Source organism: Erigeron canadensis, chromosome 4 (genome assembly GCF_010389155.1).
Source record: "Erigeron canadensis isolate Cc75 chromosome 4, C_canadensis_v1, whole genome shotgun sequence".
Lineage (NCBI taxonomy): Eukaryota > Viridiplantae > Streptophyta > Magnoliopsida > Asterales > Asteraceae > Erigeron > Erigeron canadensis.
In genome coordinates this window covers 10,792,368-10,817,815 of record NC_057764.1, presented here as the reverse complement: position 1 = coordinate 10,817,815, position 25,448 = coordinate 10,792,368, and the positions used below count along the sequence as shown (strand labels likewise).

At 36.4% G+C, this 25,448-nt stretch overlaps 1 protein-coding gene across 3 annotated transcripts; it reads right to left on the bottom strand.

Moving 5' to 3' along the window:
• Positions 1 to 346: 346 nt before the first annotated feature.
• LOC122595073 (sister chromatid cohesion protein PDS5 homolog B-like) lies at positions 347 to 11,509 on the bottom strand. 3 transcript variants are annotated; one of them, XM_043767365.1, is made up of 33 exons: positions 11,242 to 11,509; positions 10,201 to 10,404; positions 9,885 to 10,066; positions 9,646 to 9,772; positions 9,244 to 9,462; positions 8,375 to 8,591; positions 8,037 to 8,182; positions 7,285 to 7,430; positions 6,959 to 7,108; positions 6,806 to 6,854; positions 6,534 to 6,725; positions 6,246 to 6,428; positions 6,002 to 6,156; positions 5,803 to 5,929; positions 5,550 to 5,699; positions 5,400 to 5,459; positions 5,141 to 5,277; positions 4,940 to 5,057; positions 4,727 to 4,858; positions 4,441 to 4,601; positions 4,059 to 4,206; positions 3,623 to 3,895; positions 3,266 to 3,346; positions 2,659 to 3,153; positions 2,479 to 2,568; positions 2,323 to 2,402; positions 2,059 to 2,110; positions 1,766 to 1,852; positions 1,658 to 1,695; positions 1,474 to 1,536; positions 1,229 to 1,404; positions 772 to 1,148; positions 347 to 672 (listed from the first exon to the last, which is right to left on the bottom strand). In XM_043767365.1, exons 1-33 carry the CDS (start codon positions 11,332 to 11,334, stop codon positions 628 to 630), a joined length of 4,953 nt encoding a protein of 1,650 aa, XP_043623300.1. In that variant the 5' UTR covers positions 11,335 to 11,509; the 3' UTR covers positions 347 to 627. The 3 variants fall into 3 exon arrangements, with proteins under 3 accessions (XP_043623300.1, XP_043623301.1, XP_043623302.1); XM_043767366.1 differs by having other exon boundaries at positions 772 to 1,109; positions 11,242 to 11,508; XM_043767367.1 differs by lacking the exon at positions 5,803 to 5,929 and having other exon boundaries at positions 5,986 to 6,156; positions 11,242 to 11,508.
• Between the last annotated feature and the right edge of the window lie 13,939 nt (positions 11,510 to 25,448).

Genomic DNA, 25,448 nt, shown 5'->3' with positions numbered 1-25,448 from the left:
AATAGAGTTCATTAAATTGCATAGACAATCGAGTAGATTACATAATTTAAACATTTTGACATAGTTAATTACATTCATAAATCATTATCTTTTTTTTTAATCCTTTCACGCACAAGTAAACCCAGTATAGATATGAAGAGCTGAGGTGCTAGATAACCAGAACATGTTTCACACAACTCAGGCAAGATTAGATAAATTTAGGTTCAAAAATATTGCTACTCTCCTCCAATCCTAAAAATAGAAGATAAAAAAAGAAAAAGAAAACGATAAACAAGTCAAACGTTTTTATGTTTTGATGCTTATTATTATTATTCCCTTTTTTTTTTTGACGGTTACCACATAAATGTTTTGATGTTGTAATATACCACTACAATGTTTGCATAAGCAAGCTATATAAAATTACATTACAACAGTACACGTCAACTTTGCCTGTCCATTTAACAGAAAGTGTACTGGAGGTTAACTACAATTCTACAATCAACCAAATAATACATTACTACACATACAATTACCGCCCTAGAAACTTCATATTTGCCAAATGCAACTGCCTGGACATTATTGGTGTAACAATTGGTTTAAAATAGTGTGATCTGCTCCAGAGTTGCTATCTAATGTTAGGATCATAACTTATTTTCTTTGAACAACTTTCCCAACTCGAGACTTCCACACACACTGCATCCAGAAAAATTAATGTAAATAAATAACAATGATTTGTAGTTGGGACGGGAATATGAGATAAATTGATGAAAAGATAAAGATGAAGATGAATACAAGGGGTTCATTATCAGAGAATTCAGACTCTTCAAAATCATGAGAAGTTGATCCTTTTCTATCGGGTGTTTGTGCATCCCCTTCTGAATCGGATTTATGTATTTTATTGGCTTCCTTACTAGAGATTTCTGTTGACAACCCTGGTGATTGTATCTCCTTTATCTCAGATTGATCGTTTTCATCAGATGCAGATCCATCGTGAGGGATCATGTCGACATCTTCATTTTCTTTCTTCCAGGAATCAGGTTCATTTTCCTGAGAGGATGTGGTATCAGTTGAGCTACTCTCTGCATATTTTACTTTTTTCTCCTTGGTCTTCAAAATTTTCACATTCTTATCTGGTGAATTCCCACATTGTCTATTACTCAACAGTTCCTCTATACATGTAAAAAAATGAGAAAAAGACAGACTGATGGTTGATATTCTAATAGGTGAAGACTTCTAGCACACATTTTACCTGCATCCAAATCATCGGCTTTAGAGATATTGGTAGGCTTTGCCTCAGGCAGGGAAATATCATGATCCTTGCTTTTTCCCATTTCCAAATAAGCAGCTCTCTGTGACACCCCCTTTGAACCTTGCTTCAAGTTTTCTCTTGGGGTTCTTTTGCCTCTAACCTTAGATGATGGTGATCTATTGTCCCACCAAAACTTCAGTAAAACAATAATTAGCAATATAATTAAAATGCAATATCATACTCACACATCAATTGATTCCTTTCTATGCTTTAAGCTACCCGCTGACTTGACATTCTTCTTAGATGATCTGCACAAGAGGGTGAGAACATACAAAAGCCTTCAATGAATATATACCAATCAAAGTATTTGATTGGTATTTGATAGACTTAAATGAGAAACGGCCCCTGTAATCGACTTATTGTACTTACTCTCTCTTAAAGGGTGGACTATTCGACAAACGCTTCCGCTGTAAAGGCATGCAAAACAGTATCAGAAATCAATCACCATAACTTCAAGTATAGAATAAAAGATCAGACCGTTGTAAGTTTGTGCTTGCTCTCAATAAATTCCCACCGCTCCTTGTCTAGACAAAGGATTTCGACTTCTCCATCATCGTACGATACCTTCAACATGATCCCAAATTAGTGGAAACAGGGTAAAAGCGTACATTAAGAATTATAGTTAATTCAAAACTGAAAATAGATTGAGAAAGTTGGATGAGGCGATATGCAATTTAACTAGGCATGCATTGAAAAAAGCATAAGCAAAGCCAATTGCATAATCCAAGCAAATTAATTAGAAATAAAACATAAATGACAAGGAAGCTCACCACGTGTTTTTTCTTATTATCATCATATGCCTTCACCACACCGTTATAAAACCTGTCAATTATACTTATACATATATCAAGAACATATTTTGGGATGCTAGTATCTTTAAAACAATTCTGTCATATCATGAAGTTAAAAGTAGAAACATATGGAACAAATGCTAATTGCCAAATTATCTCCCCAAAACTAGGCTTTCTGAAAAATGGAAATAATGAAATATGTATGATCTATAAATTCTTATAGGATATTAAAAGATAACTTACTCCTTGTCCATAGGCCACCAAACTTTTATGTGTCTGCCAATCAACTCCTGGATGTTGCTTTCACTTTCATCTATTGCGCACTGAAGGGAGAAAAAAAAAATCAAGAAATTGGCTTGGAATGTTTACACAAATAGAACACTGGATATGAAGCCTAACCTTTGCTAATCTGGAAACCCGTCTTTGTTTGCGCTTTTTGGCACGACCTGACTTTTGACTACTATCAGTCTTCACAGCCCTTTTACCCTTCTTCATTATAGAATAACAGACATTGTTCTTCAAAACGAAGGAAAAAATAATATATGCTTTTATAAATAATTTCACAGATGAAAATTTTACCTCTAAATCCACTTCATCAGTCTTTTTGGAATTTCTATTATGTATAAGACCTTTTTCAGTAACTTTATCTTCTGGGCCACTGTGTGGATCATCCATTTTAATGATATCAAAAGCAGACCCACCCTTCAGGAATGACGGTCGTTTATGACTTTTGGCAGAGGATGACCTCCGACGCTTGGGTACAGAAATACTGGGTAGATCATTAGATATACCTTTTCTTTTGAGCTTTGCTTCACTGCTAATATTCCCATGACCATTGCTCGACTCAAATTTATTCGGCACATCCATATCACCCGAATTAATTTCTCTCAACATTCCCAAGATATCAACATTATTTTCAGTTTCCACGGCCGCGGGCGTGGAACCGTTGTTTAATACCTTTCTTCCCTTGGATGCTTTAGCTTTTATACGTTTTAAAATCTTTCCCAAAGGCACATCATTTCCATCAGTTTCAATGTCCTGGGCAATATCATCCTCATTGGTTTTGGATGCAACCTAGGAACAATTTCAGATTATATACACAAATGCCAACATCTATCAGCATGAGTACATGGCTTACTTGATAACTCACAATAAAAATAAAATTAAAAGAGCCATAAGCACATACATTGCCATTAGCGTAAAAAATAAGCGACTCGAAGTACGCAAGAGCATTCTCATTAGTTAACCATGTCAGACCTTCAGATACCTATTAACATCATTAAATAAAACTAAGTAAAACAAAGGATTTCCAGAATCATGATGCATCACAAGGTTGACATACATGTAAGTATGTAATTATGTACGCATCAAAAAATATCTATAAAACGTTGGATGAAATCCTAGCCTAAAATTCAAGTATAAATCTGTATAAGTGGCACCACCTGCATCTGATTATGGATTTATTAGAGCATTTTCAAAAAAGAAAATAGAACATTAGTTTAGTAAAGTAACACTTATTGGGAAAATAATTTGACAAACTCACCTCTTGGTCAGACTCCTCTTTCTTTTCATTTTCTTTGTTCTCTTCTTGCTTATCATCTTTGTTCTCTTCATTCTTCTTACCTTCTTTACTCTCTTCTTTCTTTTCGTCTTTTAAGTACCCTTCTTCATTGTCTTCGTTGTTCTCTTCTTTCTTCTTGAGTGGTGTGTACAAGACTTCAGGCAGGGAAACAGGTACTATGGATTGCTGAAGATCTTGTTTTCTAGCTAATCGCTTGATGATTGACAAGCAAAGATCACAGATTGCATACAAGTTCTGAACATCGAAATATAGGTTAATAATGTACCATGACAATTCCAATCTTTACAGCATTTTTTAAAAAATCCAGGTTAGTATTGCCCATATGTAGAAATTAGTTAACATATTCCAAATAGTTGAAACTGATCAGCACACAGAAAAAAGGGAGCATGTGTAGAACCTTTGATTTATTTGTGTCAACAGCATCTTTGGACCTTTTGATATTTCGAAGAATAGAAATTATCGAAATATATTCTTCCCTTCTTAGAACTCCCGACTTTCCATCTTCATCTCCATGTGCCAACTTAGAGAAAAAGATATATAATTTCCTGGAGAAATGGGAGAATGTATAATTCTTACGATTGTCAAAATTAGAATATGATTTTGCTCATCTAACATGCATGTACAAGCAAACGTCTGACAACACACATGGTAAAGGATGCCACAGTTTTATTACAAAAGTACATATTTCTGGTACATGTATGATAAAGACTCCCTGATGATAGTCACATAAAAGATATAGAAAAATGGCTTAAAAACAAACAGTCTGGAACCAAATATACCTGTATATTGGTTCGTATGCTTTTACATCCTTGCATTCATCAATGTTTGGAAATGAAGGATGATGGGCAAGTGCATGGATCAAATAGGGAAGAAGATACTCTGACCAAACAGCTGAAGAATTTCCACTAATTTGAATGATGTCCCTCAGATACTGATTTTCCTGCCAAGTTGAAATTTTAATAAGATTTGATTCAACACAAATTAGTTAAAAGATGTCTTCAGATGAAGACAGCTATTATAGAAAAAAAAAATTGAGAAGGATTTATCCAGGGTAACCTCAATCACCTTTTCCAAGATTGATTTATGGGATTCAAAATCTAAAAAGAAGGCACAAACATATTTGGGGTCCAAACTCCCATCTTTTATGTACTTGTGTACTTTGTTGAGAAACAGTTCCCTAACTTTGGGAAAACCAACCTGCATACATCATAAAAATCATATCAGAAATCTGTATACATGAGTAATAATGTCAAGTGTCTTTGAAAGTGAGAAGTTTACCTCTGATGTTTTCAAGGTAAGGTAGAATGTTTTAATCGAAATCTTCTTATTCCAATACTTTGACAGACGAATAATGGCATTAGCTGAAGCTAGCTTTAAATGGGCCTTATCAACAGAACTGTTTTAAAATCAATAAAAGGAGAAAAACATAAAAAATTGAGAAAACAAATTCTGCATCTAGACTCATGCAACCAAAGGTACCTTGATTCCACGTCTGTAGAGATTTCTCCACAAGTAAGTATAGTTTGGAGATCTTTGATCAATTCATCAATACCAACACGAAGATGTGCATCTTTAACAGGTAGGTAGCTCTTTACCAAAACTTTGATACCAAATACCTGCAGAACAAATTTGACTTTCATTAGATGTATGATGGTGTGGTATTTGCAATAAAATAAGAAACTTAAAACGTGTGACACGGAACAATATATATATTGTACTCTGAGTAAAATAAGTTAACCTTTAATGAACAAATTTCGCTTCTTTCTTCCCAAGATTCTTTCCTTACGTCTCCTGTTCTCTAAAAATAATGAAGCAAGACCATATAAATTAATGTGATCATATCAGATGACGATATGATAACAGCCAAGAGGACTTGAGTATCTCATACCTGACTGCGCCTTAAGATATCTTTTCTTATAAAGTTAACAACTTTACTCTCTTGAGTTTCAAAAACAGGCATGGCCGTCTGTGCTATACACCCCAAAGATTGTAGTACAGAAGGCAAATTTGTCCTCTTTATTAGCATATCCACTAGTCGCTGCACATCACGTGAAAAGAATTGAAGAATAACTATCAAGAAATGTTCAGATTGACCTAATGCATGGGGTGTGTCTGTCTGTGTGTGTATAAACAGTTTAAACCTTATATAAGACAGAGAGTGACTTGAGCCCTTCATCCTTTGTAATGGCTGCCAAGGCATTTACTGCATACTTGGCCTGCCTCCTACTACCTTCTAAGCATATTTTTTCCAGTATTAGGTCTATTGAGCTGCATTAAAAGAACAAACATCACAGAAGATAAAATAAAGAAGATTCTTAACTTACAAGGATAAATTCAAACCTAGATGACTCTCCCAATTGTTCGCGAATCGTTTCACCAGCCTTTGATAGAACATGCAAAACACCTTCTTTGATGGCCTCATCATCATCCTCAAGAAGATGGACCAAATCTTCTTTCATCCCACTTAGCAGCAAAGGACTAAAACATGCAACGATCTGAAAATATATCAAAAATATGCTGACATGTTTAGAAAAGGTATAAACGAAAACACATAGAACTATATATACATCAATAGAAATGTTACCACGAGTATATTCATGCAAGACCGGGTTAATACTTTGTTCCCTTCACTCTTTTGAAGGTCAACCTCCAGAATAAGATCTTTGACAAACTCCTTATCGTAGATTGTGTAAGAGCACTTCATACAGAGAGTTCTTAGAAGTTCATAAAGTGGATCCTTCTCGCCAACTATCTTAAGCAATTCATCCTACAAAAAGGAATAATCGTATATAAGCTTATAAATCACAATAAAAACAACACATAATAACTTATTAGAAAGTATGCATATAATAAGTCGCAGCTAGTTCCATACCTGAAGGCTCCTACTTTGAACACAGCTAGAGTTTGGATCTAGTAACTTTGTCAATATTCTCCAGATGTTAGCATCTTTTGATTGATCAAGAAGCTGTAAATCGGTCTCGGCTTTTATGGAATCGACAAAACAGTGAGCCATGGATCGAATACAAACTGTGGTTTTCTTCTGCAGTTCTGAAGCATCACCGTCCTGTAAACGCAAAAGGTATCTTTAGCAGCGTACACTTGACAAAATTTTCTTCGTTCTTTGAAATTTAACGAGTAGCAAACCTTGTATGTCTTCCTAAGTAAGAGATACTTCTGCACCTCAAGTTGTAACCTGCAATTAATGAGAGATAACCTGAAAACTAGTGCAAAGACAAATACAAAGAGAAAAACAGCAAGAAACAGCAATCATGTTTGGAGCCACAAATAATCACAAACCTTTCCTTCTGCTCCAGTATTTTCTCTAAAGCATTCAATTCAACTTTATCAAACTTGGAGAATAGCTTGACCCAGGTTTTGACCTTATATCTGATGGAAATATCAACTGGAAAAAGGGAATTGCATAGAATTTGCTCAACTGTGTTTGGTCTGCACACCAATTTGAAAAGTGAGATTATGCACAGCTGTGACCTCTTCTAAGTAACTTAAAAGAAAATATGAAGTACTCAAAAGAAAACTATTTTAGATTAACTGAACCAACGAAAGTCGCCCATTTAATTCAAATTACAAGAGAGAAATTTAGAAATTGGAGAAGCATAATGTACCCCAAATCTTTATAATAGTAACATTTTAAAAGTTTTCCAGGTATCCAATCAAAATCATCATTAAAATTTGAGACACCAATTTGCTTCAAGCACCAAGTACGGTATATATCAGATAGCCTTTCCATAGTATACTTTCTTATGAGAATCTGCATCGCAAGAAGAAGATGGTTAGGGTAATTCCTGCATGTTTAAAAGGTAAATATGACACCAGCTGTTAGACATGTTCCTGGACTAAGTAGTCAAGGACATAAATTTCGATGTTTCAGTCACGGACTGGTATACGAAATATCGTTTTTTTCGGTGGTATTTCGGTGATTCTAATATTATGTATATATATTTATATATATATATATATACACATATATAAGAGTAAAAGATAAAACGTGGAAGTGCTGAAACAGAATTCACCGAAATTTCGGAAATTTCGGTGGTATTTCGGTCAATACCACCGAAAATTTCGGAAACGATATCAAAACCGAAATTCAATACCGAAATTATGTCCCACCACCGAAAACCGGTATACCACCGAAATACCACCGAAATTTCACCGAAATTGATAACATAGTTCCTGGATATGAATGACATATTCACATGCACATCTAAATACACAAATTTTATAAGCATGTTTACCCTTTTTTAGAAATGAATTGGTAAATTTTGTTTGTCTAATTGTCTGAGTAACTTCTCATACAAACATGTACTCAGCTTTATGTCAATAGATGCTTAAGATAAAGAACAGAAAATGTTGTTACAGATTTATCCTCAAGACGCTCAGCAACATGCTTTATGGTATCAGCTGAAACAGAAGATAAATCCTGTGATGCTACATCTGAAATTACTGCTACCACTTGTTTGCGTATACTTTCATCATCATCCAACAGCCGATCACGCAGGGCATCTAACAAATTCACCCAGATTAATTGGACATACCACATAACATACATGTAGCGAAGGTTGTAAAACACAGCCAACCCAGCTGGGTACCTGGGATCGGACACGGCTGCCAAACAGGCCAACTGGGTCCCACTTGGATTGAAATAGAAAGAAGTGAAAAAAAGGGTGATATGTAACGAAGTGAAATAAGACATACCAACTATTTTAGGAGCTTCTGATCTGAAAGTATCAGACAGCAGACACAGCTTGACATGCTCAAGGACTGACTTCCGCACTTCAACAGCTTTGTCATTCAACCTCTTCAGAAACTCCAAAAAGAGTGGATGGAAAGTCTCGGGGACAGTAGTTCCCTTGAGAGCAAAAAGGTTACCCACCAGTCTGACTCTCTCTAAGCGGAGGTCTATTTCATCTGTCTGAATATACAAACATGCTTGCTTAATTACTTAAGCTTGCACTGTTCGAACTAAATGAACTTTTATCTACTTTCAAAAAATGATAATAATAATAATAAAGTGATTTTAATAATAATAATAATAATAATAATAATAATAATAATTAATATTATCATCATCATCATCATCATCATCATTATTATTATTATTATTATTATTATTATTATTATTATTATTATTATTATTATTATTATTATTATTGTCACCTTTATTATTATTATTATTATTATTGTCACCTTCGGAGTAAAGATATCTAGCTAACCCCTTCTATGAACCTAACTGAAGATATCCATTGTCCTGTTTCACAAAAGTCTTTGATTTTATAAAAATAAAGTTCCTTTTGGTAAATTTATCTAACAAAATAACAATTCCCTTTTAATATCTGCCAAATAGTAAAGTATCTTACTAGATGATAAATACACCTTTAATTAGCAAAACGAGATCCCAACACAAATTGTTACAGCAATTTTTATTAGATCTTATTATCCTATTCTGATTATTTGATATCGTTTAATCACTTTTAAAGGAGCATCTAAAGACCGCCCATAAAGGAAGTTAGAGAAAGCAGATACCAATAATACAAAAAAAGGGGATAGAAATTAAACTAGATTACCAGTAGGTCTTTTGACAGGTATGGCACAATCTGAAACAACACTTGAGGAGCACAGCGATAGATGTCATAGATAACTCCATGGTAGTCAATTTGAGGATTCAAGGCTCTCTTATCCCCCAACACTGATGATAATATAATCTGCTTAATGCCGTGTTCAAGTTTTCCAGCACATTGCCCAATAACATTCATAGCAAGTGTCCTTGCATGCGGAGTTACATCCTAAAAAATGAAATTCGCTAACATGCTACTCAGGAGTTGTATAGATTTGACAAATTAGGAATCATAGCAGCAAAATTGATGGTGGTCAAAAAGCACAGCAGCAAATAGATTATAGCTTAGGTGAAAGTATTTGCTGTTCAATATAAAAGAAGTGAGGGTGAATAACAAGAAAGATGGACTTACTTTCTTATCATGGCCTAACATAGATAGAGGAATGAGCAAAAGATCCATCCCAATGTCCTCGCTTTCTTCCAAAAGAACCGCCATAATTGTCTCCATTGAAGCAGTAACAATTATAGGATGCTCATCACTGTACATCACACAAGCAAGAAGTTAGCTTATCCTTCATTTTTCTTTGTTTTTAATGGGTTAGCCTATCATTCTCTTTACAATCGAACTTCAAGATAAGTAACAAACTCAACCTGGCAACAGTGAAGAATGTTTTGAACATTTGGTTGACTAACTCATCACATTCAAGATCCAACATCACAACAAATGATCTATACTTAGCAACAGTTTCCAATATGTTTACTATCCTCCCAAAAGATGGGTCCTTGGTGTGTTTTAACCCACTGAAGGTGCTTACAAACAAATGAAAGATGTCCTGAAGCAAGTGAAAGATAATAAGCATCCATCCATCCATAATAACATATAAAAGGATCATAAGCATGAAAATATGAACTCGTTATCTTAGAACATCTGGCTTTATACAGAGAGAAAAAGTAACAAAAAAGGTACCTTTAAAACATCGTCATCATAAGGTGGATCTGGAGCAGTTATTCGCAGAATCTCACAAGTGCATGTGGCAACAAGAAGCTTAACTTGGTCATCTTGGTGCTTTAGCAGCTGTGGCTTGACAATAGCTATCAAAAGAGGTTGCATGGAATCCAGTAATCCTTTGGGTGGTGACTGATCCATCCCGCAAAGAGATGTTGCAGCTTGCTGCATGCAGTTTACACCATTTCAAGAACTAATGTTCATGGGACTGACCAAACTAAAAAATGTGTAGATAATAGAATACGAGTTATCCAGTTAAGAGAAAGGTTTTCATCAAATAAAGCAACCTACTTTTAATTTAGCCCCTTATGTGACAACTTCAATTTTCTAGTCTAATTTAAACATCATTTTATAGAACTTGTCCATTTTTAACCATCGTGCTCCTCGAATTGGGAAGGACAGTTTAAACCTAGTCCAGGGTGATGTGTCACCATCACGATTTTACAAGCTAAACTATGTTACATCATCATATATAAGTAAAAAGATTTTTCGTCAATTCCGGACTTCGGGTTACAAGATGGTTAAATAGTTTTAAGAGTACGATAGGCGAGCTAGACAAAACAAAAAATAAATAAATAAGTTGCCACATAAAAGGGCAAAGCGAAAGTATGACATATATTGATATCTTAGATAAATAACCGTTTATAAAAAGAAAGAGACCCATAACGATTGTTTGTGAAGCCATCGATTGTGTTTCCCGTAAGTAAATTACAACAAGGGGCTGGATTCAAACACAAGACCTAGAATAGTAGAATTCCCTACAACCCTAAATACAAGAATTGCAATTTGAAACCCTAAATAGCCAAGGAAATTCGAACTCAAAACCCTAATTCATCATAAAAAAACTAATTAGAAGAGCCACCAAAGTAGAAAGAGAAATACATCAAATTTGAAATACTGCAAAGAATATATATATATATATATTATATATATCTGTGAGTATATGTTTGTAGAGAAAAAAATTTAAAAATATGAATGGAATGCAATGGAAAGAAAAGAGACCGTGAGAAGGTTGATAAGAGCATCTTTAGAAGCAGGTAAAGGGTTGTCAAGCAATTTGGATCCAACTTCCTTCAGCAACTGGTTTTCCCCCATTCTTTTTGGCTGTAATTTGAATTTTTGGTTTTCAAATCTTCATCTACAACCACCAAAACCAGAGCTAAGCTGAGCTGAGAACATAAAAATAAGTAAAAGGGTAAGCCGGTGTGTGTTTTCGAACCTCTATTATTAAGATTAACGATTTCAGTGTATATGTTTGTGAGTGTGTCGTGGGACTTTATTTGACTTGAGAGACTATCTATACTTCATTATAATCCTTTATACTCCGTAATAATTTTCAATATCGAAACTCTATTAGTAAGCAATATCCATTTTATCATCCTCCAACGCATATATAAGAATTTCATCTAACGTATGCACCATTCTTTATTATTTTGTTAGGTTTTAGCAATAGGTTTTTCTATAGTGATAATCACCGTGCATCAAATAAATCATAGTACATCAATTGTTTCGTGAATCTTCGTGCATCAATTTAACCATGATCTAAGGGTTAAGATCTTATCCTATTTGTTTTACTTTAATACTTGTTTTACAATACCCAACCCCTATTTTGTTAAAACGAGCATAATGTCCGCGCGTTGCAGCGTTGAAGATGAAAACCATTGGTGGAGATAAAGGGAAGCGGTGGAGAAGGTGGGCGGCGGCGGAGGGTGATAGAAGGTTGCTGAGAGGGTGTTATGATTAGAGAAAATGGTAGAAAGAAGGGTATATAAAAGTTTTATGTTTAAATAGGGGTAGTTTGGGAACAAAAAATATGCTTAATTTCTTAAATTTAATCTCCTCCTCTACTAGAGGAGGAGTTCGGCTGATGTCATGAAAGAGGAGGTGTCAACTAGAGGCATGGTCCACGTACATCTTTTACTAAAATTGATGATGAAATTGCTATGTATTCGATGGTGTTTATACTATGTGTCTTACGTATAAAGTTGAGTTTTTTTTATAAAAAAACAAAATACGTACATGCATGGTTATAGTGGGGTGGTTTGATGTTTGATTGTTTGAAGTTTCGAGATAGTGGGGTGGTTTTATCAGAGATTTGTTTGTTGTTACAATGCAAAACGTACAATGTATATCTATATTTTATGTATAATATAGATATGATTTGTTGTTCAAGAGTTGTTAAAGTATTATGCATTAATTACAACTGGGTTTCCCATGCTCTTTTAGCCGTCAACCTTGTGTAAGAAACAGAAAATTGTAGTCGTAATTCCTACAGATGAGAGATGAGAGAAAGGGCATTTAATGTTAAGTGTGTTGAAAGTATGATTAGGTTTACACATCTCCCTATTATTTACTTAAAATTATCTTTAATTTCAAAATTTCAAAATGTTAAAAGTGCTTGTGAGTTGTAGTTTTCATGCAACATCATGTTGTATATAGATATACAGATTGATTGATACACTAAAGATACACACATACAAACTTCTCTTCAAAATACACACTTCTCTCCAAAATCAATTCAAATCTTTTCAAATAGTAACAACTCTCTCAATTCTACTCATGGGTCAACAAAACTATAGTTTTGGTGAAAATTTGAATCCCACAAGAAATTTCTGGAACATTAAGATTCGTGTAATCAAGAAGTGGTGCCAAAGTTGGAGGCTTGATCTAATCGCCATTGATGAAAGGGTACGTAAGATTTGACAGTACTGCAATAAGCCTTCTTTTTTTTTTGATTTTCCTGTTCTGAATTTAAAGGGTATACAATATTTTGTTGTTTCCTAGGGTTAAAAGATTCAGATGTTTGTCAAGGACATCTTGATTGCTCAATTTCTGGAAAAACTCCAAGAAGATGGAGTTTATATTATCAGGAGGTGTGGTGTTGGTGAACAAGTTGACAAGTATCCTGTGCTTCCTCTTAAAAAGAAAATCAACTTCTACCGTTGTACTGAAGTAGAACCTACTTGTGGCTTTCAAGGTCACCCTTATGGTTTTCAGTTCAAAAAGTTTGAAGAGATTGATATGGAGTTGTCTCAATCTACGTTAACAGTTGGTGAGTTTTTAACATTGGTACACAAATGTTCATGTTTACTGCAAACATATGTAAGTGTTATTTACCTGTATTTATTTAATGTAGATGTTATTGGAAACGTCGTATGGTGTGGAGACTTGGATATTTTCAAAGGGAATTCTGGTAAAGACACCAAGAGGCTTCATTTGGATCTTCAAGATTTGTAGTAAGTTTTTTCATTTTCTTCCACTTTATTTACCTGTATATAGTCAAGTGTATTTATAAGATATGTAGTTTTTGACCATAAATGTTTTATTAGCTTTTACTTATTCAATGATTGGCAATTCATCTCATCATAAATTATATCTTAATTCGGTTACATTTAAGAAGGTCTGCATCTAAGAATGTTTGTTGTCTCTCATGAAAGTTTTATACACAAATTGGTGTAGGTATTTAATGTATGTTTGTACTTCATAAATGTTTGCAAGCAAAATGTAGTTTCTTCTGTTTTTTGCATGTTTAATTTTGTGTCTGAATTCCCTTTTCTTGACCAATGTATATTGTTCATTTGTAATTTACTGGTCAATATATACTTTATCACTAAAAATTAAATAAGCATGATTGTAGTGGTAAGGTTTTGCGATGCACTTTATGGGCTGATTATGCTGTTCAAGTGAGCAATTATATCAGTAACCATAAGGGAGAAGAAAGTGTGATAGCAATTCTGCAACATGCAAAAATCAAATATTGGAGTAGTAAGTTTTATTCAAAAACTTCTATACTATCAAGGCTTTCATCTACAATTTAATTGAAAAAGGAAAAATTTGTATTTTTTTGCTAGATTCTAACAGTGTTCAGAATGATATGTATGGTACCCGAGTCTTTCTTGATGATGAAATTGAAGAAATAAATACTTTTCGTAGGAGGTAAATTCATTGTCAATCTTAATACATCTCAAACATAAATACTTAATTCCCCATTAATTGATTGCTTTTGTGCAGCCTTATACTGATGCAAAATGGAAATGGTAATTCTCAAAGCCATTTGACCATTCAGACCAATTATCCCGTTCGTAATGAATTTATCACTAATGGTGTGAGGAAAACTGTCGAGGAGATTCGTGAGTTGCCGATGTGGACTGAAAACATTGACCTTAACACTGACATTCCCAAGTTGAGTGTGTTGTTCTTGCCTCCATTAGGCTCTTGGAGGAAGAACACGGTTGGTTTTATGTAGCACATCGACCCTGTAAGAAGAAAGTGAAGACTAAGCTGAGTTTCTCAAGATTGCTGATAACATAACAGAGGAACTGCAGAATGCACCGCCTGATAGCTTGTGGTGTGATAAGTGCATGTGCCAAGCGACATCTGTCATTCCAAAGTAATATACATTTTAGCCTTAATGTATAGTGATAAGTGCATGTTGTTCGTTATTTACGTTCTTCATTACTGCAGATTCAGGATCCAATTTTGTAACACCCATCATTTAAAAACAAGGATTTCCAAGAGCTTTCACCTAACGGTGTCAAAGAAAGCGGAAAAACATTTAAAAGTCCAAACCAATAATTTCAGTTTGGTTTATTCATCAAACGGTGTTACTAGCCATATCATTGAAACAAGTCTAAATGGAAATCCATCGGTTGCCCAACATAAAACAACCGATCACAAGTCAATACAATTCATAAATATCTAAACATAAAATTCAAAGGTCTAAAGGAGCAGCCACTATGGGTAAACTATAATCCTTTTCGAACAATCTACCCATGCCTCGCTCTTTATTCGTCAACACTCAAAGCTTTCTAAACCTGAAGGAACAACACATTTCAAGAAACAAGTGTTAGCTAACGAATTAGCTAAGTAAGATAACACGAGCTTATAAAAACATTTGTCCAATTAAAACGTATTAAAAGTCATATTTCATCATTAAGGCACATAACATCTCATATAGCCATAAACATCATTCGTATAGGATTGTTCGTCTTAGATGTGCCTAATCATCTTTTCATCATCACATATAACATCATTTCAGGTGTGACATAAGTCACTCATATCATATAAGGTGTAAGTTTGTGTGTAGGCGGTCAAAAGACCTAACGGGGACCTCACACCCGACTGGATGGATAAGCCTTACGGCGGTCCATCAGTGTCGTTAAGGAATGGCAAGCCAATCCAGGAGTAGTCCGTATGTTCAAGACATTGGTGGTTAATCACGCCACCCGGAGATACTCTAACCACGTAATTATGTTGCAAGGAGCCACCCAAGCAACCATATACGTACTCACCGGGCAAGGGCAAGTACGGGTTAAGCTTAACACTTTCATATCATATACGAGCTCGATTTACATTACATATAGTTCAGGAATCTACATTACCTAAACATAACACATAATCATCTTTTACGTTTGGGCCCTTAAACGTGCACGTGACATGGCAACTTAAAGAGTCTAGTGAACTAGATTAATAAGCCATACAAACATGCACCATACAATACATCTCAAAACATATCATATCATATCATTTCATTTCATATCATAGGGACTGCATATCAGGCCTCAAATGTCATTTACATAGCCCATATCACCTCCCATGTATCCCGATTACCCATAAACGATCAAGATATCAAATGGAAACTATTATAAGAAACCATCTTTTGTTGAACCCTCAGCATGTCAAAGTAGTGTATCTTACCTCTTAGAAGCGTACAAAATGATAACGTAAGTTACCGAGCTTTGCAAGTATTCCCGACTACCTATAATCATTGAACGATATAATAAGCTAAACAAGTACCTACTTACTTTTGTTCATGAATCAAGCCTAAGTATCTATAAACATGACCCATTACAAGGCTTGATGCATCGAACATTCGATTAGTACTTTAAAGCTTACAAAACTCGACGAAACTCGACATTCACTCACTATATTAACCTTTCTGGAAACTTGACATCACAATCATCTTTTGAAAACATAACCATTAGAAAGTAGACTCTCTTACGATTCCGTGGATAGCTTATTTGTTAAAAACGGAGTTACGGTTCAAAAGTTATGGCCGTTTGAAAATTCCGTCGCTATTGCGTCGCAACTACTAAGTTGCGTCGCAGCTATGTGTCACTGGTTTCCAGTTGCGCCGCAGCTTAGTAACTGCGCCGCAGCTAGCCCCGTTTCAGCACAAACCTCATTGTTTAACCTCCAAAACTTAACCAAACACACCCCAAACGACCCCAAACCTTATGAACGACTTTTAACCCTCAAAATTCATCATTTTAAGACTCTAATGATGTCATGAAAACAACCCTCAACATCCAATTGATTTGCAACACAACAACAATCATTTTAGGTTACCGAATCGATTAAAACTCACGTTTTTGACTCCAATCAACCCTCTAAAGACCTAGATCAGTTACGAATCGAATCAAGGGATTGAAAGGACATGAAATCAATGTTATTATACCTGGGATACCTGGAGATTACAAAGAGAATGTAGAAACTTGATCAAAACACTCTCGAATCAACCAAACGAAGATGAAATCGAATAAGGAATTGATTATGGCAATGGGGAATGGTTAGGGCTCAAAGAGGAAAGGATAATATGAGTAATTAGAAGCTAATGACCTGCTCCAAGACCCTAATCCCGTTTTTTAGTTTCCACCTATATCAAAACTAGTCCTTAGGCTTCCTTATGGCTCATATTTAACTCAAAACACCTATTGGGAATACTTACAACACATTAAATACTTTAAGCACATCAAAAGACATATAAAACATATCTTAAGCACTTTAGCACATTAATCATTAAGGCACTAAAGCTTGACACATATAACACATTAAACACATATAGTCATTAAATCATGTATAGGCTTAACGGACACGTAATGTTGACTTAACGACTCAGGTCAATTGTTAAATAAAAAGTTTGGGATGTTACAATTACCTCCCCCTTAAAAGGATTCCGTCCCCGGAATCTCATCAGAAATGAACAACTCTGGATACTTCTCCTTCATCACGGATTCCGTTTCCCACGTTAGGCTTTCACCATGAGTGTGCTTCCATTTGATCAACACAAGGTCAATCAATTTCCGGCGTAGCTTCTTTTGCTTCCTTCCAAGTATGGCTACTGGTTCCTCAATCATTCTTTTACTCGGATCAATGCTTACATCTTCAATGGGAATAACACTAGATTCATCCGCCAAACACTTCCTCAAATAAGATACATGAAATGTACTATGAATTCCATTTAACTCAGGAGGTAATTCCAATCGATAAGCTACATCCTTGATGCGTTGGAGTACCTTAAATGGTCCAATGAATCGTGGACTTAGCTTTCCTTTCTTACCAAAACGAATAACTCCTTTCCAAGGGGAGACTTTCAGCATCACCAAATCACCGACTTTGAACTCAATTGGCCTTCTTTTTTATCGGCATACGTTTTCTGTCTTTCTCTAGCCACACGAAGTGCTTCCCTTGCAACATTAACTTTTTCAGCTGTGATCTCTACAATTTCAGGACCCGTAATTTGCTTTTCACCGGGCTCCATCCAACAACTTGGAGTCCTACACCTTCTACCATAAAGCATTTCAAATGGTGGCATTCCAATACTTGCATGATAGCTATTATTATAAGAAAACTCAATCAGTTTCAAATGATCATCCCATGCTCCACCATACTCTAGTACACAAGCTCTCAACATATCCTCCAACGTTTGGATTGTTCTTTCGCTTTGCCCATCAGATTGAGGATGATAGGCGGTACTCAAGTTTACTCTAGTACCTAATTCTCGCTGAAGACTTTTCCAAAAACTAGATACATACCTCGAGTCTCGATCTGAAACAATAGATAGTGGTACACCATGTTTGGACACAATTTCATCTATGTACATCTTTGCCATCTTGGCTAAGGGTACATCTTGACGTGTTGCTAGGAAATGAGCACTCTTCGTCAATCTATCCACAATAACCCATATCATATCATTACCCTTAGGAGTCCTCGGTAACTTAGTCACAAAATCCATAGTTATATGATCCCATTTCCATTCTGGAATTTCCAACTGATGCAACATTCCATATGGCTTTTTATGATCAGTTTTCACACGTGCACAAGTCAAACACCTTTCAACAAATGGGCAATTTCTCCCTTAATGTTTGGCCACCAATAAATAGGCTTCAAATCCGCATACATCTTTGTAACACCGGGGTGGACTGAATATCTTGACCTATGAGCTTCTTCTAGGATCAATTCTCGGTTACCATCAAGCAATGGTACCCAAATTCGACCTTTATACGTTTGGAAACCACGGCTGTTCGTTTCCATGGCAAGATATTTCTTCTTTCCAATACTCTCTTTATCAATGTTATCCTTCATCAAAGCCTTCACTTGAGCTTCCTTGATACGATCAAGTAACCCCGACTTGGCTTGAACAACCATGCTCATCAATCTACAAGAGAAATTCTGCACCTTCCTACTTAATGCATCCGCCACCACATTGGCTTTACCGGGATGATATTTAATCTCACAATCATAATCTTTCAGAAGTTCCATCCATCTCCGTTGTCTTACATTCATTTCCTTTTGTGTGAACACATATTGCAAGCTTTTGTGGTCGGTGTACAAAGTACACTTAGTGCCATACAAATAATGCCTCCACAACTTCAAAGCAAACACCACAGCAGCCAACTCTAGATCATGGGTCGGGTAGTTCTTTTCATGAGGCTTCAACTGACGTGAAGCATAGGCAATAACCTTGTCCCTTTGCATGAGAACACAACCCAAACCTGAAATAGAAGCATCACTATAAACAACAAGATCATCGGTACCTTCGGGTAAGGCGAGGATTGGAGCTTCACATAACTTGGTCTTTAACGTTTGAAAAGCCTTTTCTTGAGCTTCAGCCCACACGAACTTCACCCCTTTCTTTGTCAATTCAGTCATGGGCTTAGCTATACGAGAGAAATCTTGAATGAACCTTCGATAGTAACCCGCTAAACCAAGAAAACTCTTGATCTCAGTGGGTGTCTTTGGCTGTTCCCATTTAGAGACAGCTTCAATCTTTGAGGGATCAACTCTAATACCTTCGGAAGAGATGACATGGCCGAGAAATTGAACTTCTCGAAGCCAGAATTCACACTTGGAGAACTTAGCATATAATTTCTTCTCCCTAAGAACCTCAAGGACGGCTCTTAAGTGCCCACGGTGCTCGGTTTCCGACTTAGAATAAATCAGAATATCGTCAATGAAGACAATCACAAAATGATCTAAGAATGGACGACATACCCGATTCATTAAATCCATAAAAGCGGCTGGAGCATTTGTCAACCCAAATGGCATGACAAGAAACTCATAATGCCCATATCGAGTGCGAAAAGCTGTTTTAGCTACATCTTCCTTTTTGACCTTTAATTGATGATAGCCGGACCGTAAATCAATCTTGGAGAAGTAAGAAGCACCATGGAGTTGATCAAAGAGATCATCAATGCGTGGGAGAGGGTACTTATTCTTTACCGTTCGCTTGTTCAACTCACGGTAGTCTATGCACATGCGCATAGAACCATCTTTCTTCTTAACAAAGAGAACCGGAGCTCCCCAAGGCGAGGAACTTGGTTGTATGAAACCTTTGTCAAGTAAATCTTGAAGTTGAGTCATTAACTCCTTCATTTCTGTAGGAGCTAATCGATAAGGTGCTTTTGCAACAGGAGTAGCACCGGGTACGAGTTCAATTTGAAAAGTGACCTCACGGTCAGGAGGAATACCGGGAAGATCATCCGGAAACACATCAGAAATTCAGAAACTACTTCAACATTAGAAATGGAAGACTTTTCTTTTCGTGCATCAATGACATAGGCAAGAAAATGACTCTTGTTCTGTCGGATACACTTGAGAGCTTTCATCATATTGATGATCTTTATGGTTCCTCTTTTCTTATCACCATACACAGAAATGATCTTACCATCAGGAGTAGGAAAACTCACGATCTTTTGGGAACAAATAATAGTGGCATTATTTTTGAGATAACCAGTCCATACCTATCACTACATCAAAGCCAGCAAGAGTAGTAGGTAATAGTTGGACTGGAAAGGCACGACCTTCAATCTCAATAGAACAATCATCGTAGCCCACACATATATCACTAATAGTACCGTTAGCAACTTCTACTTCTATGGAGCAATCAAGAGGAGTAGTAACTCTTCCGAGCTTAGGAGCAAACAACGTAGACACAAAAGACCTATTTGCACCCGAATCAAAAAGAACAGAAGCAGGTTTTGAATTAACAAGAAAAGTACCGCTTACTACCTCATCGTTATCCTTAGCAGCTTCCACTGTCATCTGAAAGGCATGAACTTTTGGCTTTGGAGCAACCGTCTTCTTTCCATCGTTCTTCATCTGAGGACAATCAGCAATCTTATGACCCGTTTCTTTACACTTGTAACAACGAGCCTTGTCTTTACAATCAACTGCAGCGTGCCCCGGACTACCACACTTATCACACCTCTTGGTCTTGTCAGAACATGGACCCTCATGATGGTCTTGCAAGCTGAACACCATGTGCTACTCTTTTCTTATCCTTATCCCCATTCGAAGTAGAACTACCTTTGAACCTCTTGTTAGAATTCGAAGACCCATTGAACCTTCTCTTGAAACCGAATTTCTTATCATCATCTTTTGAAGCCATTTTTTCAGACTTAAAATCATCATCCAACCTCTTAGACTCCTTAATAGCGGCAGACAACGTAGTGTGTTGCCTACAAAGGCCGCGATAGCTGGCAGGAAGACCATCACAGTAAGCTTCGATCTGATCTATCTCTCTTGGTACCATACGACCTACAAACTGGAGCTTTTCTGTAAATGAACGGGCATACTCACCTATGGCACCTGGCTTAGCAGTCAAAGCTCTGAATTCCTTCTCGATCAACCTTAACTCACGTGTACCCACATATTCTTCCAAAACTTTTCCCTGAATGTACCCCAAGGCATAGCAGCAAGCACCTCAGGAGTCAAGGAAACAGTAGTTGATCTCCACCAGTTGCGAGCATTCTTTGTTAACACGCGGGTAGCACATAACACCTTCATATCATCCGGACAGTAGCACGAAGCAAAAACCACTTCAATATCAGTCAGCCATTCCATGGCACCCACTGCATCAAGTGTGCCATCAAATTCCTTAGCACCACACTTCTTAAAGCTTTCATATTTAAAGTTATGGACACGAGGAGCAACCATAACACGAGGCTCCACCCCATTTTCCACACCATTCCCTTCAGCTACCTCATTACTAGGAGCAACCAATGACCTTCCAGCAGATATCTCAACACGATTCGAGCGATTGGAATAGTTTCCATCCGTGTGCTCGTTCCTTTGCAAGCTTGCTTCCTTTTCAGCCCTCAATTGAGCCAATTCCTCCTCATTCCTAACAAGAGAGCTCGAATAGCCCTCAATTCTTCATGCATTTCAGCTTGAGTAGGAATTTGTTCAAGTACCGGGTTTGCTCGATCAATTTCAGACCTTGTGAGTTGCACACCCGGAAGTGGCCTTCGAGGAGGCCTTTGGTTGACATCATTTCCAGCCCCATTTCGATTCGATTGGCCATTGCTTGGAGCTCTCTCACGTCGACTGTTAGTACGAGTGTTAACCATGATGTCTACAATGCAACGACGTCGGTTAGCAAAGGTTAGAGTGAGAATAAAAGATTAAGGCTACTAAACATAATATTAAGAACAACATAACACATATAAGCCTCAATTTGCACTCTCTCTCAACCCCAAACCCTTCCTAAAGCATCTCATTTCAATGGCTAAGCATACCTACTTAAGCCCTATCCTTTCTCATGCAGTTTAAGTCCAAAATCCTATGGTCTTGGTCGAATTTTGGTTCACTTAAACCAATGCTCTGATACCAACTTGTAACACCCATCATTTAAAAACAAGGATTTCCAAGAGCTTTCACCTAACGGTGTCAAAGAAAGCGAAAAACATTTAAAAGTCCAAACCATAATTTCAGTTTGGTTTATTCATCAAACGGTGTTACTAGCCATATCATTGAAACAAGTCTAAATGGAAATCCATCGGTTGCCCAACATAAAACAACCGATCACAAGTCAATACAATTCATAAATATCTAAACATAAAATTCAAAGGTCTAAAGGAGCAGCCACTATGGGTAAACTATAATCCTTTTCGAACAATCTACCCATGCCTCGCTCTTTATTCGTCAACACTCAAAGCTTTCTAAACCTGAAGGAACAACACATTTCAAGAAACAAGTGTTAGCTAACGAATTAGCTAAGTAAGATAACACGAGCTTATAAAAACATTGTCCAATTAAACGTATTAAAAGTCATATTTCATCATTAAGGCACATAACATCTCATATAGCCATAAACATCATTCGTATAGGATTGTTCGTCTTAGATGTGCCTAATCATCTTTTCATCATCACATATAACATCATTTCAGGTGTGACATAAGTCACTCATATCATATAAGGTGTAAGTTTGTGTGTAGGCGGTCAAAAGACCTAACGGGGACCTCACACCCGACTGGATGGATAAGCCTTACGGCGGTCCATCAGTGTCGTTAAGAATGGCAAGCCAATCCAGGAGTAGTCCGTATGTTCAAGACATTGGTGGTTAATCACGCCACCCGGATACTACTCTAACCACGTAATTATGTTGCAAGGAGCCACCCAAGCAACCATATACGTACTCACCGGGCAAGGGCAAGTACGGGTTAAGCTTAACACTTTCATATCATATACGAGCTCGATTTACATTACATATAGTTCAGGAATCTACATTACCTAAACATAACACATAATCATCTTTTACGTTTGGGCCCTTAAACGTGCACGTGACATGGCAACTTAAAGAGTCTAGTGAACTAGATTAATAAGCCATACAAACATGCACCATACAATACATCTCAAAACATATCATATCATATCATTTCATTTCATATCATAGGACTGCATATCAGGCCTCAAATGTCATTTACATAGCCCATATCACCTCCCATGTATCCCGATTACCCATAAACGATCAAGATATCAAATGGAAACTATTATAAGAAACCATCTTTTGTTGAACCCTCAGCATGTCAAAGTAGTGTATCTTACCTCTTAGAAGCGTACAAAATGATAACGTAAGTTACCGAGCTTTGCAAGTATTCCCGACTACCTATAATCATTGAACGATATAATAAGCTAAACAAGTACCTACTTACTTTTGTTCATGAATCAAGCCTAAGTATCTATAAACATGACCCATTACAAGGCTTGATGCATCGAACATTCGATTAGTACTTTAAAGCTTACAAACTCGACGAAACTCGACATTCACTCACTATATTAACCTTTCTGGAAACTTGACATCACAATCATCTTTTGAAAACATAACCATTAGAAAGTAGACTCTCTTACGATTCCGTGGATAGCTTATTTGTTAAAAACGGAGTTACGGTTCAAAAGTTATGGCCGTTTGAAAATTCCGTCGCTATTGCGTCGCAACTACTAAGTTGCGTCGCAGCTATGTGTCACTGGTTTCCAGTTGCGCCGCAGCTTAGTAACTGCGCCGCAGCTAGCCCCGTTTCAGCACAAACCTCATTGTTTAACCTCCAAAACTTAACCAAACACACCCCAAACGACCCCAAACCTTATGAACGACTTTTAACCCTCAAAATTCATCATTTTAAGACTCTAATGATGTCATGAAAACAACCCTCAACATCCAATTGATTTGCAACACAACAACAATCATTTTAGGTTACCGAATCGATTAAAACTCACTTTTTGACTCCAATCACCCTCTAAAGACCTAGATCAGTTACGAATCGAATCAAGGGATTGAAAGGACATGAAATCAATGTTATTATACCTGGGATACCTGGAGATTACAAGAGAATGTAGAAACTTGATCAAAACACTCTCGAATCAACCAAACGAAGATGAAATCGAATAAGGAATTGATTATGGCAATGGGGATGGTTAGGGCTCAAAGAGGAAAGGATAATATGAGTAATTAGAAGCTAATGACCTGCTCCAAGACCCTAATCCCGTTTTTTAGTTTCCACCTATATCAAACTAGTCCTTAGGCTTCCTTATGGCTCATATTTAACTCAAAACACCTATTGGGAATACTTACAACACATTAAATACTTTAAGCACATCAAAGACATATAAAATATCTTAAGCACTTTAGCACATTAATCATTAAGGCACTAAAGCTTGACACATATAACACATTAAACACATATAGTCATTAAATCATGTATAGGCTTAACGGACACGTAATGTTGACTTAACGACTCAGGTCAATTGTTAAATAAAAAGTTGGGATGTTACAAATTAGGGTCCAAGATGCAACTGGTACACTTCATTTATGATGTTTGACCAAGATGTTGCTCATCTTTTGAACTTGTCTGCAACTATATTCGTGATCGTCAAGTTCAGTCTGAGAATCCCAATGGTTTCCCATGATTGGATGCGTTTGTGAATCGTATGCTTGCGTTTAAATTGTCGTTAATTCCTACAATGTTCGAAACAAGTACTATGTCTTTACTGTTATCAGGTTGTGATGATCCCGATATAATTGATGAATTGCTTTCATTGGAAAATCAACCAGAGGTATGAATACCATCTTATGCTTATTAAACACTTGTAATTCAATAACTTACATTTTCATACTGAACTTACAAAACATGATTTATAATTTGTTCATATTCAAAGCTTACTACCCCAAGTGTTGATCCTACCTTGTGTGAAGCTATCGGAATCCTCACAATGTGGAGTTGATTCAAAGGTTAGTCAATAATTAAGACATTGTTTTTATCAAGAATGATTTACAAAACACCAAAGTGCTTTAATATGGATATAGTTTCTTTGTGATCTTTTCGAAGGATGCTGCATCTGTTACTGGAGGTTGTTTAACTATGGACGTCGACAATGACACTGAAACAAGCCCCCTGATTAAAGACCCATCAAAGCTGTTATTGATGCTCTCAATGCTCCTGGAGAATCTTCCACCAAAGACTAAGGAAGAAGTTGGAACCATATGATGTTTAAACAATGCTTGAAAATGTATTGTTATGTTTGCAGATTTGTTTTGAACATTGCTTCTCTGTCTATTACTCTGTTTATCTTTTGGAGTTCATGGATGGATGTTATTCCCATGAACCTTGAACTTATGAACCTGTATGCTACTTCCTTTTGTTGAATGGTTT

Excerpts from the sequence above, each read along its gene's own strand:
- LOC122595073 (XM_043767365.1), bottom strand. The coding sequence starts at position 11,334 with ATGGGGGAAAACCAGTTGCTGAAGGAAGTTGGATCCAAATTGCTTGAC. Across the intron at positions 6,429-6,533 it reads TTCAAAGTAGGAGCCTTCAG|GATGAATTGCTTAAGATAGT; the intron begins GTATGGAACTAG and ends TCCTTTTTGTAG. Across the intron at positions 1,537-1,657 it reads AGTCCACCCTTTAAGAGAGA|ATCATCTAAGAAGAATGTCA; the intron begins GTAAGTACAATA and ends CCTCTTGTGCAG.